Source organism: Salvelinus alpinus, chromosome 17 (assembly GCF_045679555.1).
Source record: "Salvelinus alpinus chromosome 17, SLU_Salpinus.1, whole genome shotgun sequence".
In the NCBI taxonomy this organism is placed as follows: Eukaryota; Metazoa; Chordata; class Actinopteri; order Salmoniformes; family Salmonidae; genus Salvelinus; species Salvelinus alpinus.
This window is the reverse complement of record NC_092102.1, coordinates 47,093,823-47,112,880: the sequence shown is the minus strand read 5'-3', so window position 1 is coordinate 47,112,880 and position 19,058 is coordinate 47,093,823. Positions and strand designations below refer to the sequence as shown.

The 19,058-nt window shown below is 44.6% G+C and overlaps 2 protein-coding genes across 6 annotated transcripts in view; both read right to left on the bottom strand.

The window, feature by feature from the left end:
• The window catches only part of LOC139543091 (zinc finger protein 335-like), a 29,237-nt gene extending 20,052 nt beyond the window's left edge, over positions 1–9,185 (bottom strand). For 2 of the 5 annotated variants that reach the window (XM_071349244.1, XM_071349246.1), the window contains exons 1-8: positions 9,022–9,185; positions 7,642–7,896; positions 6,981–7,121; positions 6,422–6,536; positions 6,169–6,252; positions 3,117–3,218; positions 2,882–3,006; positions 1,451–2,687 (exon numbers count right to left, since the gene is read on the bottom strand). In XM_071349244.1, the coding sequence (XP_071205345.1) occupies positions 1,451–2,687; positions 2,882–3,006; positions 3,117–3,218; positions 6,169–6,252; positions 6,422–6,536; positions 6,981–7,121; positions 7,642–7,896 (2,059 nt within the window). In that variant the 5' untranslated portion in view covers positions 9,022–9,185. Of the gene's footprint in view, positions 1–1,450; positions 2,688–2,881; positions 3,007–3,116; positions 3,219–3,319; positions 6,072–6,168; positions 6,253–6,421; positions 6,537–6,980; positions 7,122–7,641; positions 7,897–8,778; positions 8,885–9,021 lie in introns of those variants that run through there. The other 3 variants (XM_071349247.1, XM_071349245.1, XM_071349248.1) reach the window with 3 other exon arrangements.
• A 510-nt stretch (positions 9,186–9,695) lies between these two features.
• Positions 9,696–16,902, bottom strand: LOC139543092 (matrix metalloproteinase-9-like). Its single transcript, XM_071349249.1, has 13 exons — positions 16,605–16,902; positions 16,053–16,291; positions 15,659–15,807; positions 15,211–15,339; positions 14,494–14,667; positions 14,149–14,322; positions 13,685–13,858; positions 12,890–13,045; positions 12,393–12,600; positions 11,686–11,825; positions 11,357–11,507; positions 10,800–10,903; positions 9,696–10,615 (listed from the first exon to the last, which is right to left on the bottom strand). The coding sequence occupies exons 1-13, from the start codon at positions 16,746–16,748 to the stop codon at positions 10,491–10,493; spliced, it is 2,067 nt and encodes a 688-aa protein (XP_071205350.1). The 5' UTR covers positions 16,749–16,902; the 3' UTR covers positions 9,696–10,490.
• Positions 16,903–19,058: the final 2,156 nt, after the last annotated feature.

Below are 19,058 nucleotides of genomic sequence, written 5' to 3'. Positions count from 1 at the left end.
CTCAGATGTCTAAACTGAAGATCAATACTAGTGATTCATTCATAGATGGCTGCCTCCTGTACTGTATGTTTATGTGTCTTTCTTCCCTCAGTTCTCTCTAGATGGGATGTACTGACCTGTGGGTTTGAAGTGCCTGTCTCTCAGTTCTCGCTAGATGGGATGGGGCTACGGTACCTGTGGGTTTGAAGTGCCTGTCTCTCAGTTCTCTCTAGATGGGATGGGGCTACTGTACCTGTGGGTTTGAAGTGCCTGTCTTTCAGTTATCTCTAGATGGGATGGGGCTACTGTACCTGTGGGTTTGAAGTGCCTGTCTCTCAGTTCTCTCTAGATGGGATGGGGCTACTGTACCTGTGGGTTTGAAGTGCCTGTCTCTCAGTTCTCTCTAGATGGGATGGGGCTACTGTACCTGTGGGTTTGAAGTGCCTGTCTCTCAGTTCTCTCTGGGTGGGATGGGGCTACTGTACCTGTGGGTTTGAAGTGTCTGTCTCTCAGTTCTCTCTGGGTGGGATGGGGCTACTGTACCTGTGGGTTTGAAGTGCCTGTCTCTCAGTTCTCTCTAGGTGGGATGGGGCTACTGTACCTGTGGGTTTGAAGTGCCTGTCTCTCAGTTCTCTCTAGGTGGGATGGGGCTACTGTACCTGTGGGTTTGAAGTGCCTGTCTCTCAGTTCTCTCTAGATGGGATGGGGCTACTGTACCTGTGGGTTTGAAGTGCCTGTCTCTCAGTTCTCTCTAGATGGGATGGGGCTACTGTACCTGTGGGTTTGAAGTGCCTGTCTCTCAGTTCTCTCTAGATGGGATGGGGCTACTGTACCTGTGGGTTTGAAGTGCCTGTCTTTCAGTTCTCTCTAGATGGGATGGGGCTACTGTACCTGTGGGTTTGAAGTGCCTGTCTCTCAGTTCTCCCTAGATGGGATGGGGCTACTGTACCTGTGGGTTTGAAGTGCCTGTCTCTCAGTTCTCTCTAGATGGGATGGGGCTACTGTACCTGTGGGTTTGAAGTGCCTGTCTTTCAGTTCTCTCTAGATGGGATGGGGCTACTGTACCTGTGGGTTTGAAGTGCCTGTCTCTCAGTTCTCTCTAGATGGGATGGGGCTACTGTACCTGTGGGTTTGAAGTGCCTGTCTCTCAGTTCTCTCTAGATGGGATGGGGCTACTGTACCTGTGGGTTTGAAGTGCCTGTCTCTCAGTTCTCTCTAGATGGGATGGGGCTACTGTACCTGTGGGTTTGAAGTGCCTGTCTTTCAGTTATCTCTAGATGGGATGGGGCTACTGTACCTGTGGGTTTGAAGTGCCTGTCTCTCAGTTCTCTCTAGATGGGATGGGGCTACTGTACCTGTGGGTTTGAAGTGCCTGTCTCTCAGTTCTCTCTAGATGGGATGGGGCTACTGTACCTGTGGGTTTGAAGTGCCTGTCTCTCAGTTCTCTCTAGGTGGGATGGGGCTACTGTACCTGTGGGTTTGAAGTGCCTGTCTCTCATGTGGTTGATGAGGGTGTCTTTGGAGACGCTCTTGTAGGGACACATCTTGCATTTGAACTGCTGAACGATCACCACCTCCATCATCTCCTCCAGTTCAGCCATGGTGTGGGGGACGGTGACCCCTGGTCCTCTTCCAGCCCCCCCCTCCTCCACGGCTGAAGATCTAGACCCCCCCACCATGCCACCCTCCTCTCCCCTGAAAGGCCTCCCCAGACTGGGGGACCACTGAGGCTCAGGGGCCCCCTCAACGTCAGGCTCCAGGCGGGAGGAGTAGGTCCCACTGCTGCTGATGTAAGGGCCAGGCTGGCTCTCTGTGCACTCCATAGCCTCTGCTGAGCCTGCTGTGTCTGCTTCGGGGTGGTGGTCTGATCCCACAGTGTCTGCTTCGGGGTGGTGGTCTGATCCCACAGTGTCTGCCTGGGGGTGGTGGTGGTCTGATCCCACAGTGTCTGCTTCGGGGTGGTGGTGGTCTGATCCCACAGTGTCTGCTTCGGGGTGGTGGTGGTCTGATCCCACAGTGTCTGCTTCGGGGTGGTGGTGGTCTGATCCCACAGTGTCTGCTTCGGGGTGGTGGTGGTCTGATCCCACAGTGTCTGCCTGGGGGTGGTGGTGGTCTGTGGAGGAGCCCTCGCCTCCCTCCCCTATCCCAGTGTACCGGCCCGGGGAGGCCTCTGGGCCAGTGCTGCTGCTGGTGGTCTCCATGTAGTGGGAGTGCTGGGGCTGCTGCTGGTCAGAGTGCTGTGGCTGGTCTGGGTTCTGGTTCTGGTCTGGGCCCTGGTTCTGGTCTGGGCTCTTGTTTGGGTCCTCCCTTTGCCCTTCCTGATCCTGGTAGTTGGAACAACCGGGCTGCTCTGAATCTGCAGCAACAAACTCCACATACTGCTGTAGGGTACGGTGACTCTGGGAGTGGTTAGCTCTGCTGCTGCTGTCAATGTAGCTCTGAGAGTGCTGCGGCCTCAAATCCTCTTCACACTCCATGTACACCTCCGTCCCCGCACTGCAGTCCACAACATAGTGAGAGTGGCGTCGTCGAATGCCGGGGGACGAGGGGTTGGAGTCGGCGGCTCCGCTACCCTCCACGTACCCCCGCAGGTCCTGGTCAGAGTTGTCGACTACACCGTACTCCGGGAAGCGGGACAGAGACCGGGACGAGATCCTCATCTGGTCAGGTTCCTCGTCGTCTACATACGAGGAGGACGACTCTCCAGTCTGGTCAAATCAAATAGTCAAACTTTATTTAAAGATGTTACACACTTTACCGTAAAACAACGGAATAAAAGAAACTGAAAAGCCATAAAGGAGATAAAACAAGAAGGATTTCTAAAATAAGAATTAAATCCTTGACTTAAAAGGTTGTGTTTTCAGACGTGACTCAAAAAACCTAAATCGTGTCTGCCCCTTACCTGGTCTGGTCTGTCTGCGTCTCCACCGCTACAGTCCATGTACTGAGATGCGTGGGAGTGCTGGTTGTCCTGGTCTGGGTAGTGGCTGCCAGAGGGCTGGTCTGGCTGGTCACGGTGCAGGTTATCTTGCATGTCATAAAACATTGTATGAAAAAAAAGGGACAGCATTCACTTGAAATCTCTGTTTCAATGTTCTTTCATGGCAACCCACTGGCATACGTTGCATATTTCATACCCTGCATGTCTCCCTGGTCGTGGCAGGTGGAGGTAGGACCCTCTCCCAAAGCCTCGATGGTGATGCGGTGATGGCTGGACAGGGCCGAGGTTGACGTGTGGGCTACAATAGAAGAGGGAGAAACCACACTGGTCAGACCTGGATAACTCTAGCTTTAACTCTGCTTTGTGGAAAGTAACTCTCTGTCTGGGTCTAGTACAAACCTGGATAACTCTAGTATCTCTGCTTTGTGGAAAATAACTCTCTGTCCGGGTCTAGTACAAACCTGGATAACTCTAGTTTTAACTCTGCTTTGTGGAAAGTAACTCTCTGTCCGGGTCTAGTACAAACCTGGATAACTCTAGTTTTAACTCTGCTTTGTGGAAAGTAATTATCTTTCCAGGGGACAAATAGTAACTTTGGAGGTGACTACAACTATCTGAATACAGATGTCAGGAAGTGACTCCTTTTCTGAAACTATTGATTTGGGTGCCTTCAACCAATAGCAGGGCTGTATCTGGAACTGCATGTTGGATTGGCTGTCTTCAACCAATGGCAGGGCTGTGCCTGGAACTGCATGTTGGATTGGCTGCCTTCACTAATGGCAGGGATGTATCTGGAACTGCATGTTGGATATAGAAATAGAATGAATAGAGCACATACAATCTCCTATCCTATCCTGACAGTTATAGTTGATCTACGCAATACATTTCTATCTGAACATTGTGTAAATGTCCATTCTCTTGAATGTCCATTGCCCCAGGTGTACATTATCAAGTCAAACCAAATAACGAATGATATTTTTGTACAGAGAAGTATAAATAAGTTGTGATGCTCAACTAATCCAATATGACATTAATTTCTTTAGAGCTTCTGTTCAAAACGTGACATACACACATTCTTCACGTTTGTGTTTTTTGATCAGAAATAATTGCTTATGCGTACCTTCATGTGCGTAAAAATACTACTGTTCTCAGATTTTTAATTTTTATAGATTTTAGATGTGTATTAAAATGGGGTTTTGTTGCAAAATGCTATATATCAATTGTTTAGCTGAAACGGAATGTTCGTGTCCTGTACACAAAACAATGGTTCTAAATAGTATCAGATAGGGGTTCTTTGGCTTGTAACTATAGCGGAACCCTTTTTGGCGCTTTATAGAACCCTTTTTGAAGGTTAAATAAAGAACCATTCTCATAAGTTTCTATATGGAACCCTTGATTTGTGGTTGTTTCACCTAGCTATCTTAAGATAAATGCACTAACTAAGTCGCTCTAGATAAGAGCATCTACTAAATGACTAACATGTCAAACGTAAATACTTTACATACATGATCTCATATTACTGTATTGATAAATGTTTTATTTAAAAAAATATCTCATATATACACTGAGTGTACAAAACATTAAGGACACCTTCCTAATATTAAGCTGCACCTCCCCCTTTCCCCCTCAGAACAGACTCAATCCGCCGGGGCATGGACTCTACAAGGTGTTGAAAACGTTCCACAGAGATGTCAAGTTGGCTGGGTGTTCTTTGGGTGGTGGACCATCCTTGATACACACGGGAAACCGTTGAGCGTGAAAAACCCAGCAGCGTTGCAGTTCTTGACACAAACTGGTGCGCCTGGCCCCTACTACCATACTCCTTTCAAAGCCACTTAAATCGTTGTCTTACCCATTCAACCTCTGAATAGCACACATATACAATCCATGTCTCAATTGTCTCAAGGCTTAAAAATCCTTCTTTAACCTGTCTCCTCCCCTTCATCTACACTGATTGAAGTGGATTTAACAAGTGACATCAATAAGGGATCATAGCTTTCACCTGGATTCACCTGGTCAGTCTATGTCATGGAAAGAGCAGGTGTCCTTAATGTTTTGTATACTCAGTGTATATTGATGTCACAAAATGTATCGTTTGTACAGTTCTTTATTAAAAGTGTAGTTATTTGTCACATTTGACTGTAAAATCAAGCAGTACTACCCATTTCTCTGCGAGTGAGGTGGGATATATAACGTTTTGCAACAAAACATGATTATTTGTCCGTCATTGAACAACCCCATTCCATGATAAGATGGTGAAAAAACATCTCTTTCATAAGTTCTTTAAACAACAAACGCTAATTTGCCCAACATTTCCTGATATATATAAAGCTTTTTGAAATTAAACTCTTCATTTGATCTACACAATACATTTCTATCTTTACATTGTGTAAATGTCCATTCTCCTGAATGTCCATCGCTCCAGGTGTACCGAATCAAGTCAAACCAATCAACCAATGATATTTTGTACAGATAAGTGTTCTTGTTTCAAAAATACACTATACCATCTTTAAAAGGGATAGTTTATTCAGAATACAAAAACATGATGTTCAACCTGCCATGGCTGTGTTGGCTTCATGACGAAATCATGAAATATACTTATTCCTTTCACTGAGGGAAAGAGGGGAATGTATACCGTTTACATTCCGTCAGGATATGTTACTGTTAGCCATCAGAGATCCTCTGGAAGGAGAAGAGACACAGTCTGGTACCAGTCACCATGACAGCCGTGAGTTGGGGAGGAGTGTTGCACTTTGGGGCAGAGGTCAGGTCAGATGAAGTGAGGAAGAACAGATATCACGAAAGGTTCTGTCTAGCAACAGAGATGCATTGGCTGTTCAGACGTGTAGGAGGAGACTCAGCATAGGAGAAAGGGTTAAATATCAGTGCTTGTGTGAATTTGTCTTCTTTTGATTAAACTTGATTTATGCTTTCATAAGAGTCCGTCGAGTTCTTACTCTGATATTTAGAACCTAACAGCTGTATTTGATTCCAGAAGGCAGTTTTGGAATGTTTCGTTTCCCTTCGATACTTAAGAGCCATATTTTGTTACTGTTAGCATTCTCACTAACACGTAACATTAAAACACTATAGTGCCTATGTAAAAAAAACTAATTTACTTTTGAAGCAACATTTTATTAGCATGTTGCATTAATAGCATTTTAATTGTCTAGCAATGAGCGGAGAGTTTTTGTAACTATTGTACACAAGCGGAATTAGTTCCTGTAGCCTGTGAGAGAAAAGCTCACCATCATCTGATCCTTGTAGTATCAAATACTGACCCTCACTGGTCTCTGCAGGGCCGTCCTCTGCACTGGTCACTGCTATACAACCTGGACAACAATGATACATAGATATTGACTGTGATGGACAGATTACATTACCTGAATGGCGTATGTTGTACTGACATTGATTGTTACGTTTATGTCTAATGTTTTATATATTTTCACGATTGATAGGAATCAAATTCCCTTCGGGGGAAAATGTTTTTCATTCCCTCACCGTTCATGATGTCGGGTCCGATGGTGGACTCTATGATCTTGTCTATGGCTGATCCCAGATCTGAGGAGGTGGAGGCTGTCGAGTCAGACACCGCCGCGCTGGAGTGAACCATCACCTGTAATATAATATATGGTATGACGTTTTTTAAATGTATTTTTAACCTTCATTTAACTAGGCAAGTCAGTTAAGAAATAAATCTTATTTACAATGATGGCCTAGGAACAGTGGGTTAACTGCCTTGTTCAGGGGCAGAACAACAGATGTATACCTTGTCAGCTTGAGGATTCGATCTAGCAACCTTTTCGGTTACTGGCCCAACACTCTAACCACTAGGCTACATGCCCTTCTATCCAAAGCGACTAACGATCAGTGACATTCAACTAAGGTAGGTAAAATAACTTTATACATGTCAATCCAAGTCAAATCTAAAAGAAACACAGCTATTAGCTAAATCAATGCTAGTAAGAAAAGAGTGTAGTATACCAGTAAAAAAATGTTTGGGGGGAGAAGGGTACTATGGGGGTGAACCAAGGTGCGCTTGAATATTAGAGATCCTCACCTGGGCTGACCCAGACACCAGGATGGACTGCGTTACAGTGGAGACGCTGGTGGACTGGGCCACAGAGGAGGAGTCTGGGAGGTGGACGGTGGCCCTGTGGTGGGTGACATCCGTACTGGAGCTAGTCTCTGGTAGGAACACCTGGAAACAGAAACACGGGTGAGAGGCATGGCCATGGAGGCTAAATAAAACTTAAGGTCACACTTTATGTGGCTAGTGCCATATAGATGCTCTACAGATGGTCATACTGTCAACAAACTATCTGTTGATAAGCAACTGCTTGTTATGGTTACAGTTAGGGTTAGGTTGAGAATAAGGGTAAGGGTTAAGTTTAGGGTTAGGATAAGGGTTAAGGTTAGTAGATAGTTAGTTGAAATGTTGTTGACAGTTATTGAACATCTACTAACCATCTATTTGGGACTATCCAAAATAAAAGTGTTACCAAATCACTAGAGCCCCTATCAGGACAATCAAACATAGACGTCATTGGATCCTTGAAAAAGTGCTTTATAAAATGTACTATGATTATCATTACAAACACACAGGCTTTAAGTGTATTACTTTTGACTTTATTACACTGTACCATTAAGTATCTCTTGTATGTTACATAGCATTAAAATTGGATGATTCTGAACAGTTCAGATAGTGTTGTTGTTCATACCAGGACCCCCTCTGAGCTCTGTCCCACGTGGCAGTCTGACTCTGGGGCAATGCCGTGGTGACCGTGTCCGTGGCGACCGTGCCCGTGGTGGTGCTGGCTGTGATGTTGGGATGCATGGTGGGCCGCTGCATCACTGCTGTCTGCAGACATGGCCTCTGAGGACTCCATGCCCATACCGCTCTCCGACGGCTCCTCCATCCTGGACCCTGACGGACCCACATCACTGCTGCTCTCCACCTCTATCTCCCCTTCCATCTAGTATAGAAAATAATATGGTCCATAGCAGCGCTTTTTAGAATTGAATGTTCATTTTCCCCAGAGGGAACTTCAGTATCCAAAGAGACTGGGTGACATGTTCCGTGTGTGAGGGAATCAAACCCACAACCTTGGCATTGTCAACATAATGCTTTTAACTCTCGAGCCATCTGACCCATTTCCATCCTTAGGACAGTCATGGTCACACTAGTCCTTCCTTCCTTAGGACAGTCATGGTCACACTAGTCCTTCCTTCCTTAGGACAGTCATGGTCACACTAGACACATCTATATTGATGATAGATAGCAGTTTTCAACTATAATACGTCTATCGAATATCCATCTTCTGGCATTAGCCTATTCTTTCACAGGGAGTGTACTTTTAATTGGATATTGATTGTGTGAAATAACCTTCTTTTTTTTTAAAGAATTGCAGCTTATTGCATATCAGTTTATAGGTGTTTCTCTAGAGTAGCATTCGTGAGGGTGCTTTGTTGAACGGGACTCCTTTCTGTGGGTCTTTGAGTGTGAAGGTAAACAATATCACTGATTAACATGCAGTAGTTATCCAGCTAGTTAGCTACATGGCTAACTGTAACTTGACTACATTGGACGTGGTTTCTTCTTCTGTGTGCTTAGATAGCCAAAGTGAAAGCCACGTTTACTAGCTAGTAGCTAAATTAGCTAGTAATAGCAGCTTTGCTAGGAAGACAGCAAGGTTAGTTAGCCAGCTAACGTTCGTTCTTGGATAAGCCAGTCAGATCCTGGTAATGTAATACTGCTAACATGAGGTTGCACAACACATGCAACAAGGTCGGTGGCATAACAGGTCAAATATAGCCATTATTGTCGTTTTTATTTTGTCAACTCTAGCTAAACACACCTGGAGTCGAGCGTGTAGCTAACAACGACCCCTCTTTTTGATTTAAACAAGCCTAGCTGCCCTCCCTCCTGCCTGCTCCGCCATTTTCCGCCAAGCCTTCGTTTTGCATTCAGGCATTATAGAACCTACCAAGGCGTGGGGCCTCGAGGGCCTCAGCAAAAACAGATCGCCCAACGCTCGTTCCTGAAGAAAATGTAATTAATTTATCTATATAACACGAGATCCTGTGGGATTTTTACTTACCGTGTATTGCGAGTTGAATTCGTTTATGACTTAGTAGACACGCCAAACAGTATAAGAAGTTGTACGCGATAATTGCTACTCCATTCTAGTCGGGCGCCATCAGTATCTCCTCGCTTCCTGTTCGACAAACCGGATCTTATTTCTCTGTTTTGCTAAAGTGGAAGCCGCTTTAAAATGTGCTCCTTGCATTTTCATTGTGTTAAGGGCAGCTTCCCCCCCCCCAATTAATCGTATTAAACGATTATATTCAATAAATATAATTAAGAGTATATTTAGATGTTTGGGGAAAGTATAGGATTATTGTTTCCAGAGGAAGACGTATTACAGAATTTGACTATGAGCAGCGCAGTAATATCAAGTGTAATATCGAGCTTCTTACGATGTTGCATCAAGCTGCTTCTTACAATTGTAAAATAGCATCTTGATGATTGTATAACTATGGTTAGATGTTACAATGCATCTATTTACTTGGATTTGTTATAATGTGGCAGTGGCACCTAATTACGCTGGATGTTTGGCTCTGTCAGCTGTGTGGACATTCAACAACAAAAAACAGGCATAGCTTCAACTATTATGCGGAACCTCATTGTGTTGACAGCAGAGAGGAAGAGGCTTGGTGACAGCTGCACAAGATGATTAGTTAGCTATATAGTTAAAATGACAACAACTAATAATGAAGTGCTATTTGTTTATTGAATTTCCAGTTCTAATACAAAACATTGATTTACTTACAAAATAACTTAAAAGTGATGGAGACACCATTGCGTGACATCCAGTGCAAAATACATGGCTTTTGAGCCAGTTCAGAAATATAAAATAACACCAAATAAACCAACATTGCATTGTTGAACACAAAAATAAAACCAGAGGGTAATATACATACAAATTCATGGCTCATCAAAAATATCTGCGCCAGGCAGATAGGCTTAAGCACCAACAGATTGTGAATCGGATCTGCTGGTGCTGAAATCGTTATTTCAGGGCTGTGGTTATCTGTCTCTGGACCCTAGACTAGAGGACAATGAACCCATTTACTCACACAGTTAGAAGGAAATTGCCCATACATGTGTATCATTTGGTTTGACCTGAATCAACTGGGCGGGGGGCAATATTTCACCATCTTACAAAGCACACAAAGTGGGGCGTCGTTTCAACTTTACAAACGGCACCCCATACACCAACAGTACCACAAGCACTCATCTGCATAATTCTCACATCAGAGATCCCCCTTTATAGCCTCAGGGGAGACAGAGAATGGCATAGCAGTAAGTTGGCAAGACAGCACAAACAAATCTGGGACTCAGGCTAAGAATGAACATCCTGTTGGAAAGGTTCTTAAATATTCAGCCCAGAAACAGTTCCATAGAAATAGACATACTAGAACCGAGATGGCCCCTTAGACCGTCACGGAATACTGACTTGAATGGGGATACTCATTCTACTATATCAATTTCTATGGGTAAAGTAGCTCAGTAGCGGTAGTTGGAGGAGTCGGTGCACTTCAGGATATCGTACTTCACGTATCCCACACGGTCTACCTGTCTCCTAGAGTTCATTCGCCAGTAGAAACGATCCCGACAGAAGTAGATGTGGCCTAGAGTAGAAACAATCACAATACGTTATGAGGAGTTATAACATGATTGTAATGTGTCTAACTTTGATAAGAAAGTACAAACTAAACTGACAGTTTGCTGTAATATTTCTTTGCTTCGTGTAGAATAAAATAAGGCCCCTTTTAAAGGTCTACACACAGAGTAAATTAATAATTTAATATTTACCCTTGAAGTGGAAGACATCATGAGCATCATTGGGAACACCCCCGAAGACAATGTCTGTGAAGCGGGGATATCCCTTGTCGATATTCTGGCCCTTCACATCCAGCCTGTAAGGATCAGATACATTTGGTTTGGTTATTACAAAACACAGACCTACAGATCCAGTAAATAGTTATAAGTTTAACCCTTCCTTGAGCTCTTCTGATCCTGATCATCTTCTAGTTACATTTTAGATCAGTATTTTCTAGGTTATGATAATATAGTTTATATAACAATATTCTGCTGCTTAGCAGTCACTTTTATCCAAAGCAATTTACAATACAGTGTGTGCATGCATTTCTAGTATGTGTATACGATGACAATCCCTTCAGAACTTGAACCCACAACCTTATCTCAACACACCCTCCTTCCTGAATTTTTTTTTTTTTTCCTGGTTTTTGTTCTACCTTATGTTCTTTTTAGTACTAAATTGATATTGATTACTGCATTTTTTGTGTTTTAGAGCTTGCAAGAAAGGCATTTCACTGTACTTGTATACAGGACATTGAAACTTGACTCACCTCCAGTAGTTCTCTCCACTGAAGAGCAGCACCTTGCCTTTCCCTCTCTGCAGTGCTCCCTCCACCTTCTCTACAGTAGAGGGCAGACCCAGTTTGTCAATGCTGCGGGGTCCCAGGAGACTCTGTCCTGTATACACCCAGAACCTGGTGCCTGAGGGATAACAGAGACGAAGCTTAGAGTGATGTCGTCTGTGTGTGTGTGTGTGTGGATGGGAAATGTGTGTGTGTGTGTGTGTGTGTGTGTGTGTGTGTGTGTGTGTGTGTGTGTGTGTGTGTGTGTGTGTGTGTGTGTGTGTGTGTGTGTGTGTAAAAATCAGAATTCTGTTTACCTGAGAAGAAGTAGATTTTCTTTGTCACAAGGTCCTCAAAGGCCGTGTCAATGACGGCTGGCAGAGCTGGCCACCTCTCAGACATGGAGAACGGACCCTTCAGTCCACCGTCTGTCTTGCTTGACAGCCTCCAATATTGCCTGTTGGATCAGCAAAAAACATCACAATTAGGAAATTAGCAACAATGTATAATTATTTTCTACATTATAAGATAATGGGCTATACTGTCAGAAGAAATTGTACTATAATGAACCAAAAAGTGTTCATGATGGTCCTTGTGGTGTAGCTGTTCTTAGTAGTAAAAGGGTAATCCAGTGTAAGGAATATGTGAATCCTTGGCTTGTTTATTTACATTCTGTCCTGTACTCTTACATTGTATATCCTGTTTTTCTCTCCGGTTATCTCTCCCTTAGCTCATAACTCTATCCTGTATCTCTCGCTAGTTATCTCTCCCTTAGCTCATAACTCCATCCTGTATCTCTCTCCGGTTATCTCTCCCGTAGCCCATAACTCTATCCTGTATCTCTCTCTGGTTATCTCTCCCTTAACTCATAACTCTATCCTCTATCTCTCTTCGGTTATCTCTCCCTTATCTCACAACTCTTGTGCTCTCTTAAAGGGGCACAACACCCATTTAACATCAAAGCCCTCAAAAAGGTTCTACTGTCGGACAGCAAAGCAACCTTCTTTTTAAAAAGGTTGCTCACCCATCCTTGAAGAAGTGCAGGTCTCCATCGATCTCTGTGATGGTGTCGAACTTGTTGATCTGACAGGGGTCCTGGGATGGGTCCACAGGGTGTGTAGTGGTGGGGCTGGTAGTGGTGGTAGTCGGGGTGTTGGGCTCAGGCTCATCGCTGGGACCAGGTGTAGGGATGGTGGGCCCAGGGGGTGTGGGGTCAGGGCCTGTCTTGGATCCTGGGTGGGAAGATAGTGGGAAGGAATGCAATGAATGAAATGAACAACACTTAACTATTGTCATTGTTGTTCCATTACCAACTGGTCTCTGTGGTGATAGAGGGAAATACTGCGTTGTTGTATGTATGTATGTTGTGAATTCTGTGCTATTCACATGATATTGCAGCCTGGTGCAAGGTCTGTTTGTTTTGCCAACCCCTATGGTCGTTGTCAGTCAAGAAAGCACAAACAGATCTAGGACCAGACTAGGGATATTGTGTAATCATGTCATATTGTGATAATATCATACCATAGAGATACTGAATGCCCTCAACATCATCTTCATGCAGGGAGAAGTCTTCAACGTAGCTGTACATGGGATACATGAGGGCGTCTCTGATGTTGGAGTGGTCCAGACCCAGGGCATGACCAAACTCGTGGGCCGCAACCAGGAACAGACTGTAGCCTGAGAGAGGAGAGGGTGAGTAGAAACACATCATTAAGTCAGTTGTAGTGTGCACCTATGGCCTGAGTGCAAGTCTGCTATCACGCCAACTACCCGTCAATCCATGTCATGTTTGGCTGTAAAATTACAGTAATGGAGTTGGCTCGAGCACAAACAGATCTGGGACCAGGCTATAAGAAGGAGACAACAGATCTGGGATTAGGCTATAGAAGGAGACAACAGATCTGGGACCAGGCTATAGCAGGAGACAACAGATCTGGGACCAGGCTATAGAAGTAGACAACAGATCTGTGACCAGGCTATAGAAGGAGACAACAGATCTGGGACCAGGCTATAGAAGTAGACAACAGATCTGTGACCAGGCTATAGAAGTAGACAACAGATCTGGGACCAGGCTATAGAAGGAGACAACAGATCTGGGACCAGGCTATAGAAGGAGACAACAGATCTGTGACCAGGCTAGTGCACCTACAGTAATATACATTTTCCACACTATTGAACCAAGATGAGCTATACTGCGCTAGCCTGGTTATGCATATACCAAGAACCGTGCTGGAAAGGGCAATTTGAAAGTAAATGATCCGAGCCAGCAGTTTGAGTCAGCATGGTAGGTGCACTGACATTGTCTATGTCACTCACCCCTATCTGGGCAGAAGCCCCATTTCGTGTCTGCGTCAAAGTCGCCGGTGGTAGCGCACCACAGCCTGCCGTCTCCCCGTCCCTCGCTGGTGCATGCGTCATACTTCTTCCCCAGGAAGACAAAGGGGAACTGGCACGGCTCTCCCTCAGAGTTTCCACCAATCACAGCCGTATCTGTCATAACACAGACACAACACTATTAGGGAACATGTGTCACTGAAGGCAGGCTAGTGATTCATGTATGTGTGACAGTAATCAGACCTGGGTTCAAATACTATTTGTGTTCTCTGGCTGTGCTTGATTGAGGTTTCCTGGAGCAATGGAACCATTGGAATAGTCCCAAAAATGCAAACCCCGCCCATCTGACTCTCCAGACAAGATCAATCAAACATTCAAAGTATTTGAAAGAAAAATAATACTTTTTGAACCCAGGTCTGGTAGTGGTGACAGTGATACTCCCTCACCTCTGTTGGGACAGAAGCCATATTTCTTATCCTTGTCAAAGTTGTCTGTGGTGGAACACCAGCGGTATCCATCACTGCGACCCTCCGTGGTGCAACCTTCATATGTCTCCCCCAGGAACACGAAGGGGAACACACATTCTTTGCCGTTGCTGTTTCCGTCGAATGTGTACAGAACTGTGTGTGAGAAAACGGAGAGAGGGAGCGAGAGAGAGAAAGAGGGAGAGAAAGAGAGAGAGAAAGAGGTAGAGAGACAGGGGACGTATAATTAGAGGCATGTCAAAGCAAACTCTGTCTAAAAGACTTTCTGACCAATCATTCCTCTCAAGTATTAACTATCAATCTTACGTTCACTTGGACAGAAGCCGAATTTCTTGTCTCTGCCGTAGTCGGCTGTGGTGGCACACCAGGGCAGGTTGTCAGAGCGCCCCTCTGTGGTGCAGGTGGAGTACTCCTTGCCCTCGAAGGAGAAAGGGAAGTGGCACAGGGCACCCTCTGCGTTGCCAAAGCTAGTCTTCACAGCTAGAACAAAAAAAGTGATGTTTTTATTGGGAGCAATTGTGAACAATAGCTATGTCAAACATGATTAAATACATATAATAAGATGGTTCACTGCAGCTCAAGATTTCAATCCTACAGATGATGTGGAGATGTTGACAGAGGCACATAGTTCAGTTCAATCTCAGTCAATAAGATGCTTAAAATGCACACTACGGGGTGACCTAGCATCATGAAATACTGGACACTACGGGGTGACCTAGCATCATGAAATACTGGACACTACGGGGAGACCTAGCATCATGAAATACTGGACACTACGGGGAGACCTAGCATCATGAAATACTGGACACTACAGGGTGACCTAGCATCATGAAATACTGGACACTAGGGCGAGACCTAGCTACATTAAATACTGGACATTACAGGTAGACCAATATCCATGAAACGCTGGAAACTACTGGGAGACCTAGCTCCATGAAATACTGGACACTACGGGGAGACCTAACTCCATGAAATACTGACTGACTGAAACAGCCAGGATTGACTATACACCTCCATGCTTACCTGCTCCTTTGCCGAGGGTCCAGTTTTCGTCATCGTCAAAGTGGGCGTCTCCCTGTATGCCCTCACCAGGGGGGAAGGCGTGGGCCAGAAGGCCGTCCTTACCATCGAAGGGGTAGCCGTCTCCATGATCTGGAAAATAACAAGGCAATGAATTAATGCCATTAATTTCATGCAGGTTTGGGGTCAAATGTATTTCAATATGGTCAGTTCAGTTAGTTCCTTTCATGTTTCTTCAATAAAGATTTAATTTGGATGTTTTAAAAATGTCAATGTTCTGGGAGGCTGAGGCTGTTTAATTGATGCTTTCAGAGATTGTATGGCACATATTGCATAGCCTTGAAATCCAAAACTGACACGCGCCGTTTCACTGAAGTGAAACAATGGGTGAAAAAACAAGAGCATCAGTTTGGATCCCGGGCTGCATACAGTTACCGCAGCCCTTCTTTACCTGCTTTTCCAAATGACACCATGATGTCGGCGGTGCCGTCGAAGAGTCGCGTGAAGGTGAGAGGGGTGACCTCGCTCCACACCTTGAAGGCTCTGGCGAAGGCATCGTCTATCAGAGAGGCTCCCATGTCTGGAGAGTAGTTCAGGATCCTAGAGAGAAAAGCAAATCGCTATTAAGGCAACTGAGGCTTTAACGGCCACATGTTTAGCTACTTGCTCTGTTTACTGTAAATCATATAGTATTTCCAGGCCATTGTTACACTGTGCACACCTGGCTTTAACTTCTCCGCACACTGTACCTGCAACACTAACCTCGTCCACACTGGGTGGATGAGATTACCGCAACCCTAATGCTAGAACCCTAAACCAGTGCCACATAATCCCCTTCACAGTACCTGTATGTAACATCATGATGATCCCATTTTAGGTCCCCGTCAAAGGTCTGGTAGGAGCGTACGTCGGGTACCCCACAGCGAGGTGCCTTCATGGCTGCTACCGTAGACTTGTCCAGCGTCCCTGTCTCCTCCAACCCCATCTGCCTCTGCATTCTCGTCAGAGCCTTGGAGTTGGACACCAAGGACTGGAAACCACTGCGGTGCTGAACGTTCATGTAGCCAAATCTCTTCAGGTAGCTCTGGAGGTAGGAAATAATGAACGCGACGAGATTTAATAGATAATTTTGATAATTGCAAATAATGAGATTACAAATGTTGAGATTATTGCATATAATTAGAAATGACTCCATTTAGATTGATTGACTTTAGGTTTATATTATAAGTCATGACATTGAGACACAATGGACAATTCGACCAAATGTATTTTAGCAATCCTCCACACACAGCCCAGGCTGTATGTTTTGTTTTCAGGACAAATTAAATCTGTTTATAGATTAAAAAATAAAACAAAAGCTAGAACATTTAATGCATCTCTATGTATCCGCTACTCACTTCTGCCAGCTCCAAATCCGTCATGTTCTTAAGGACATCTCCAGGGAAGGTGACAGACACGCTTTTCTTCAGGGGAACGCACCATCCACCTACAGTGCACATTGCCAACACTAGGAAAACCAGAACTCTATGGTGAGATCTCATGGTGAGACCAAGGTAAGATGAAAGTCGCCCAAAGTAATAGAGAAGATACTATGATGTGCCAGACAGCCAATGAAGGGACTCTCAGTGACAGTAACAAAGCTTGCAGTGGATCACTGTTCCTTGAAGTTCAGTGGATAGGATGTTCTCCTTTGGTGCTTTGGGTTCAGTATTTATGCTCTTAGTCTTAGTCACCTTCTTAACCTCCACCCCCTTTCTCTCTCCCCCCTCCTCTCTCTCTCTCTCTCTCTCTCTCTCTCTCTCTCTCTCTCTCTCTCTCTCTCTCTCTCTCTCTCTCTCTCCCCTCCTCTCTCTCTCTCTCTCTCTCTCTCTCTCTCTCTCTCTCTCTCTCTCTCTCTCTCTCTCTCTCTCTCTCCCCCCTCCTCTCTCTCTCTCTCTCTCTCTCTCTCTCTCTCTCTCTCTCTCTCTCTCTCTCTCTCCCGGTCATTACCCCTCCCACTGGGAGTGAGCATTATGTTATTGTTCAGGGGGTTTCCAAAATGTAGTAATCTACAAATGTATCCCAATATCTAACTTTTTTTTGTTCCGTTTTGACATGTACAAGGATCACAGGAGGATGGTGGAACCTTAATTAGGGAGGACAGGGCTCGTGGTAATGTCTGGAGCGGAAATAAGTGGAATGGTATCAAATACATCAAACACATGAGTTCGATGCCGTTCCATTCGCTCCGTTCCAGACATTATTATGAGCTGTCCTCCCGTCACCAGCCTCCACTGACGAGGATAACACACACAGTTGGGAACAATACACAGTTGAATAATTATGTTTTGGCTTTTATTGTAGTCAAAGCAATGTATGGAATTTTGGCAAAAGAGTGACACTATGACATAAATGTAATCTAAAATAACTATTTCTTATGGGAACCTATTTCCTGTAGTAACAGGAAATGCCAGCATAACAACCTATCCCTCAACGTAACCAAGACTAAGAAGATGATTGTGGACTACAGGAAAAGGAGGACCGAACACGCCCCCCATTCTCATCGACGGGGCTGTAGTGGAGCAGGTTGAGAGCTTCAAGTTCCTTGGTGTCCACATCAACAACAAACTAGAATGGTCCAAACACACCAAGACATTCATGAAGAGGGCACGACAAAGCCTATTCTCCCTCAGGAAACTCAAAAGGTTCTACAGCTGCAACATCGAGAGCATCCTGACTGGTTGCATCACTGCCTGGTACGGCAATTGCTTGGCCTCTGACCGCAAGGCACTACAGAGGGTAGTGCGAACGGCCCAGTACATCACTGGGGCCAAGATTCCTGCCATCCAGGACCTCTACACCAGGTGGTGTCAGAGGAAGGCCCTAAAAATTGTCAAAGACCCCAGCCACCCCAGTCATAGACTGTTCTCTCTACTACCGCATGGCAAGCGGTACCGGAGTGCCAAGTCTAGGACCAAAAGGCTTCTCAACAGTTTTTACCCCCAAGCCATAAGACTCCTAAATAGGTAATCAAATGGCTCCCCGGACTATTTGCATTGTGTGCCCCCCCCCAACCCCTCTTTTTACACTGCTGCTAATCTCTGTTTATCATATATGCATAGTCACTTTAACTATACATTCATGTACATACTACCTGAGTTGGGCCGACCAACCAGTGCTCCCGCACATTGGCTAACCGGGCTATCTGCGTTGTGTCCCGCCACCAACCCCTCTTTTACACTACTGCTACTCTCTGTTCATCATATATGCATAGTCACTTTAACCATATCTACATACTGCCTCAATCAGCCTGACTAACCGGTGTCTGTATGTAGCCTCGCTACTTTTATAGCCTCGCTACTGTATATAGCCTGTCTTTTTACTGTTTTATTTCTTTACTTACCTATTGTTCACCTAATACCTTTTTTGCACTATTGGTTAGAGCCTGTAAGTAAGCATTTCCCTGTAAGGTCTACACCTTAGTTGTATTCGACGCACGTAATAAACTTTGATTTGATTTGATTTGAACAGGGTATGCTGTAGTGTCCCAGAAATCCATTGTTTTCATTTCCTGTACGAGGTTCTAGGAAAAGCACCTGCTGACTAGTTTTTGAGTCACATAAATATATGCATAGTTATGGTTACGGCATGTTTATTCAATGGTCATATTCATCTGTGAGGTTTAACCAGAGGTTGTGTAACTGTAACACATGTGGAAGATAAATGTAAAATGTAAAATAATACACAAACTTCTGTTATCTAAAATAATACATTGTAGCTGAAAAAAAAAAAAAAAAAAAACTTCTCTAAATGGAGATTGCTTCCACTTTTCTATTTTCAGACTTAGAAAACTGTGACTGACTGGGTCAAGC

Bases quoted from the DNA above. Each gene is read 5' to 3' on its own strand.
- LOC139543092 (XM_071349249.1), bottom strand. From the start codon at position 16,748: ATGAGATCTCACCATAGAGTTCTGGTTTTCCTAGTGTTGGCAATGTGC. The intron at 15,340-15,658 runs GTAAAGAAGGGC...GTTATTTTCCAG, and splicing joins GGTGTCATTTGGAAAAGCAG to ATCATGGAGACGGCTACCCC. The intron at 10,904-11,356 runs GTGAGTCAAGTT...TGATCCTTACAG, and splicing joins AGTGGAGAGAACTACTGGAG to GCTGGATGTGAAGGGCCAGA.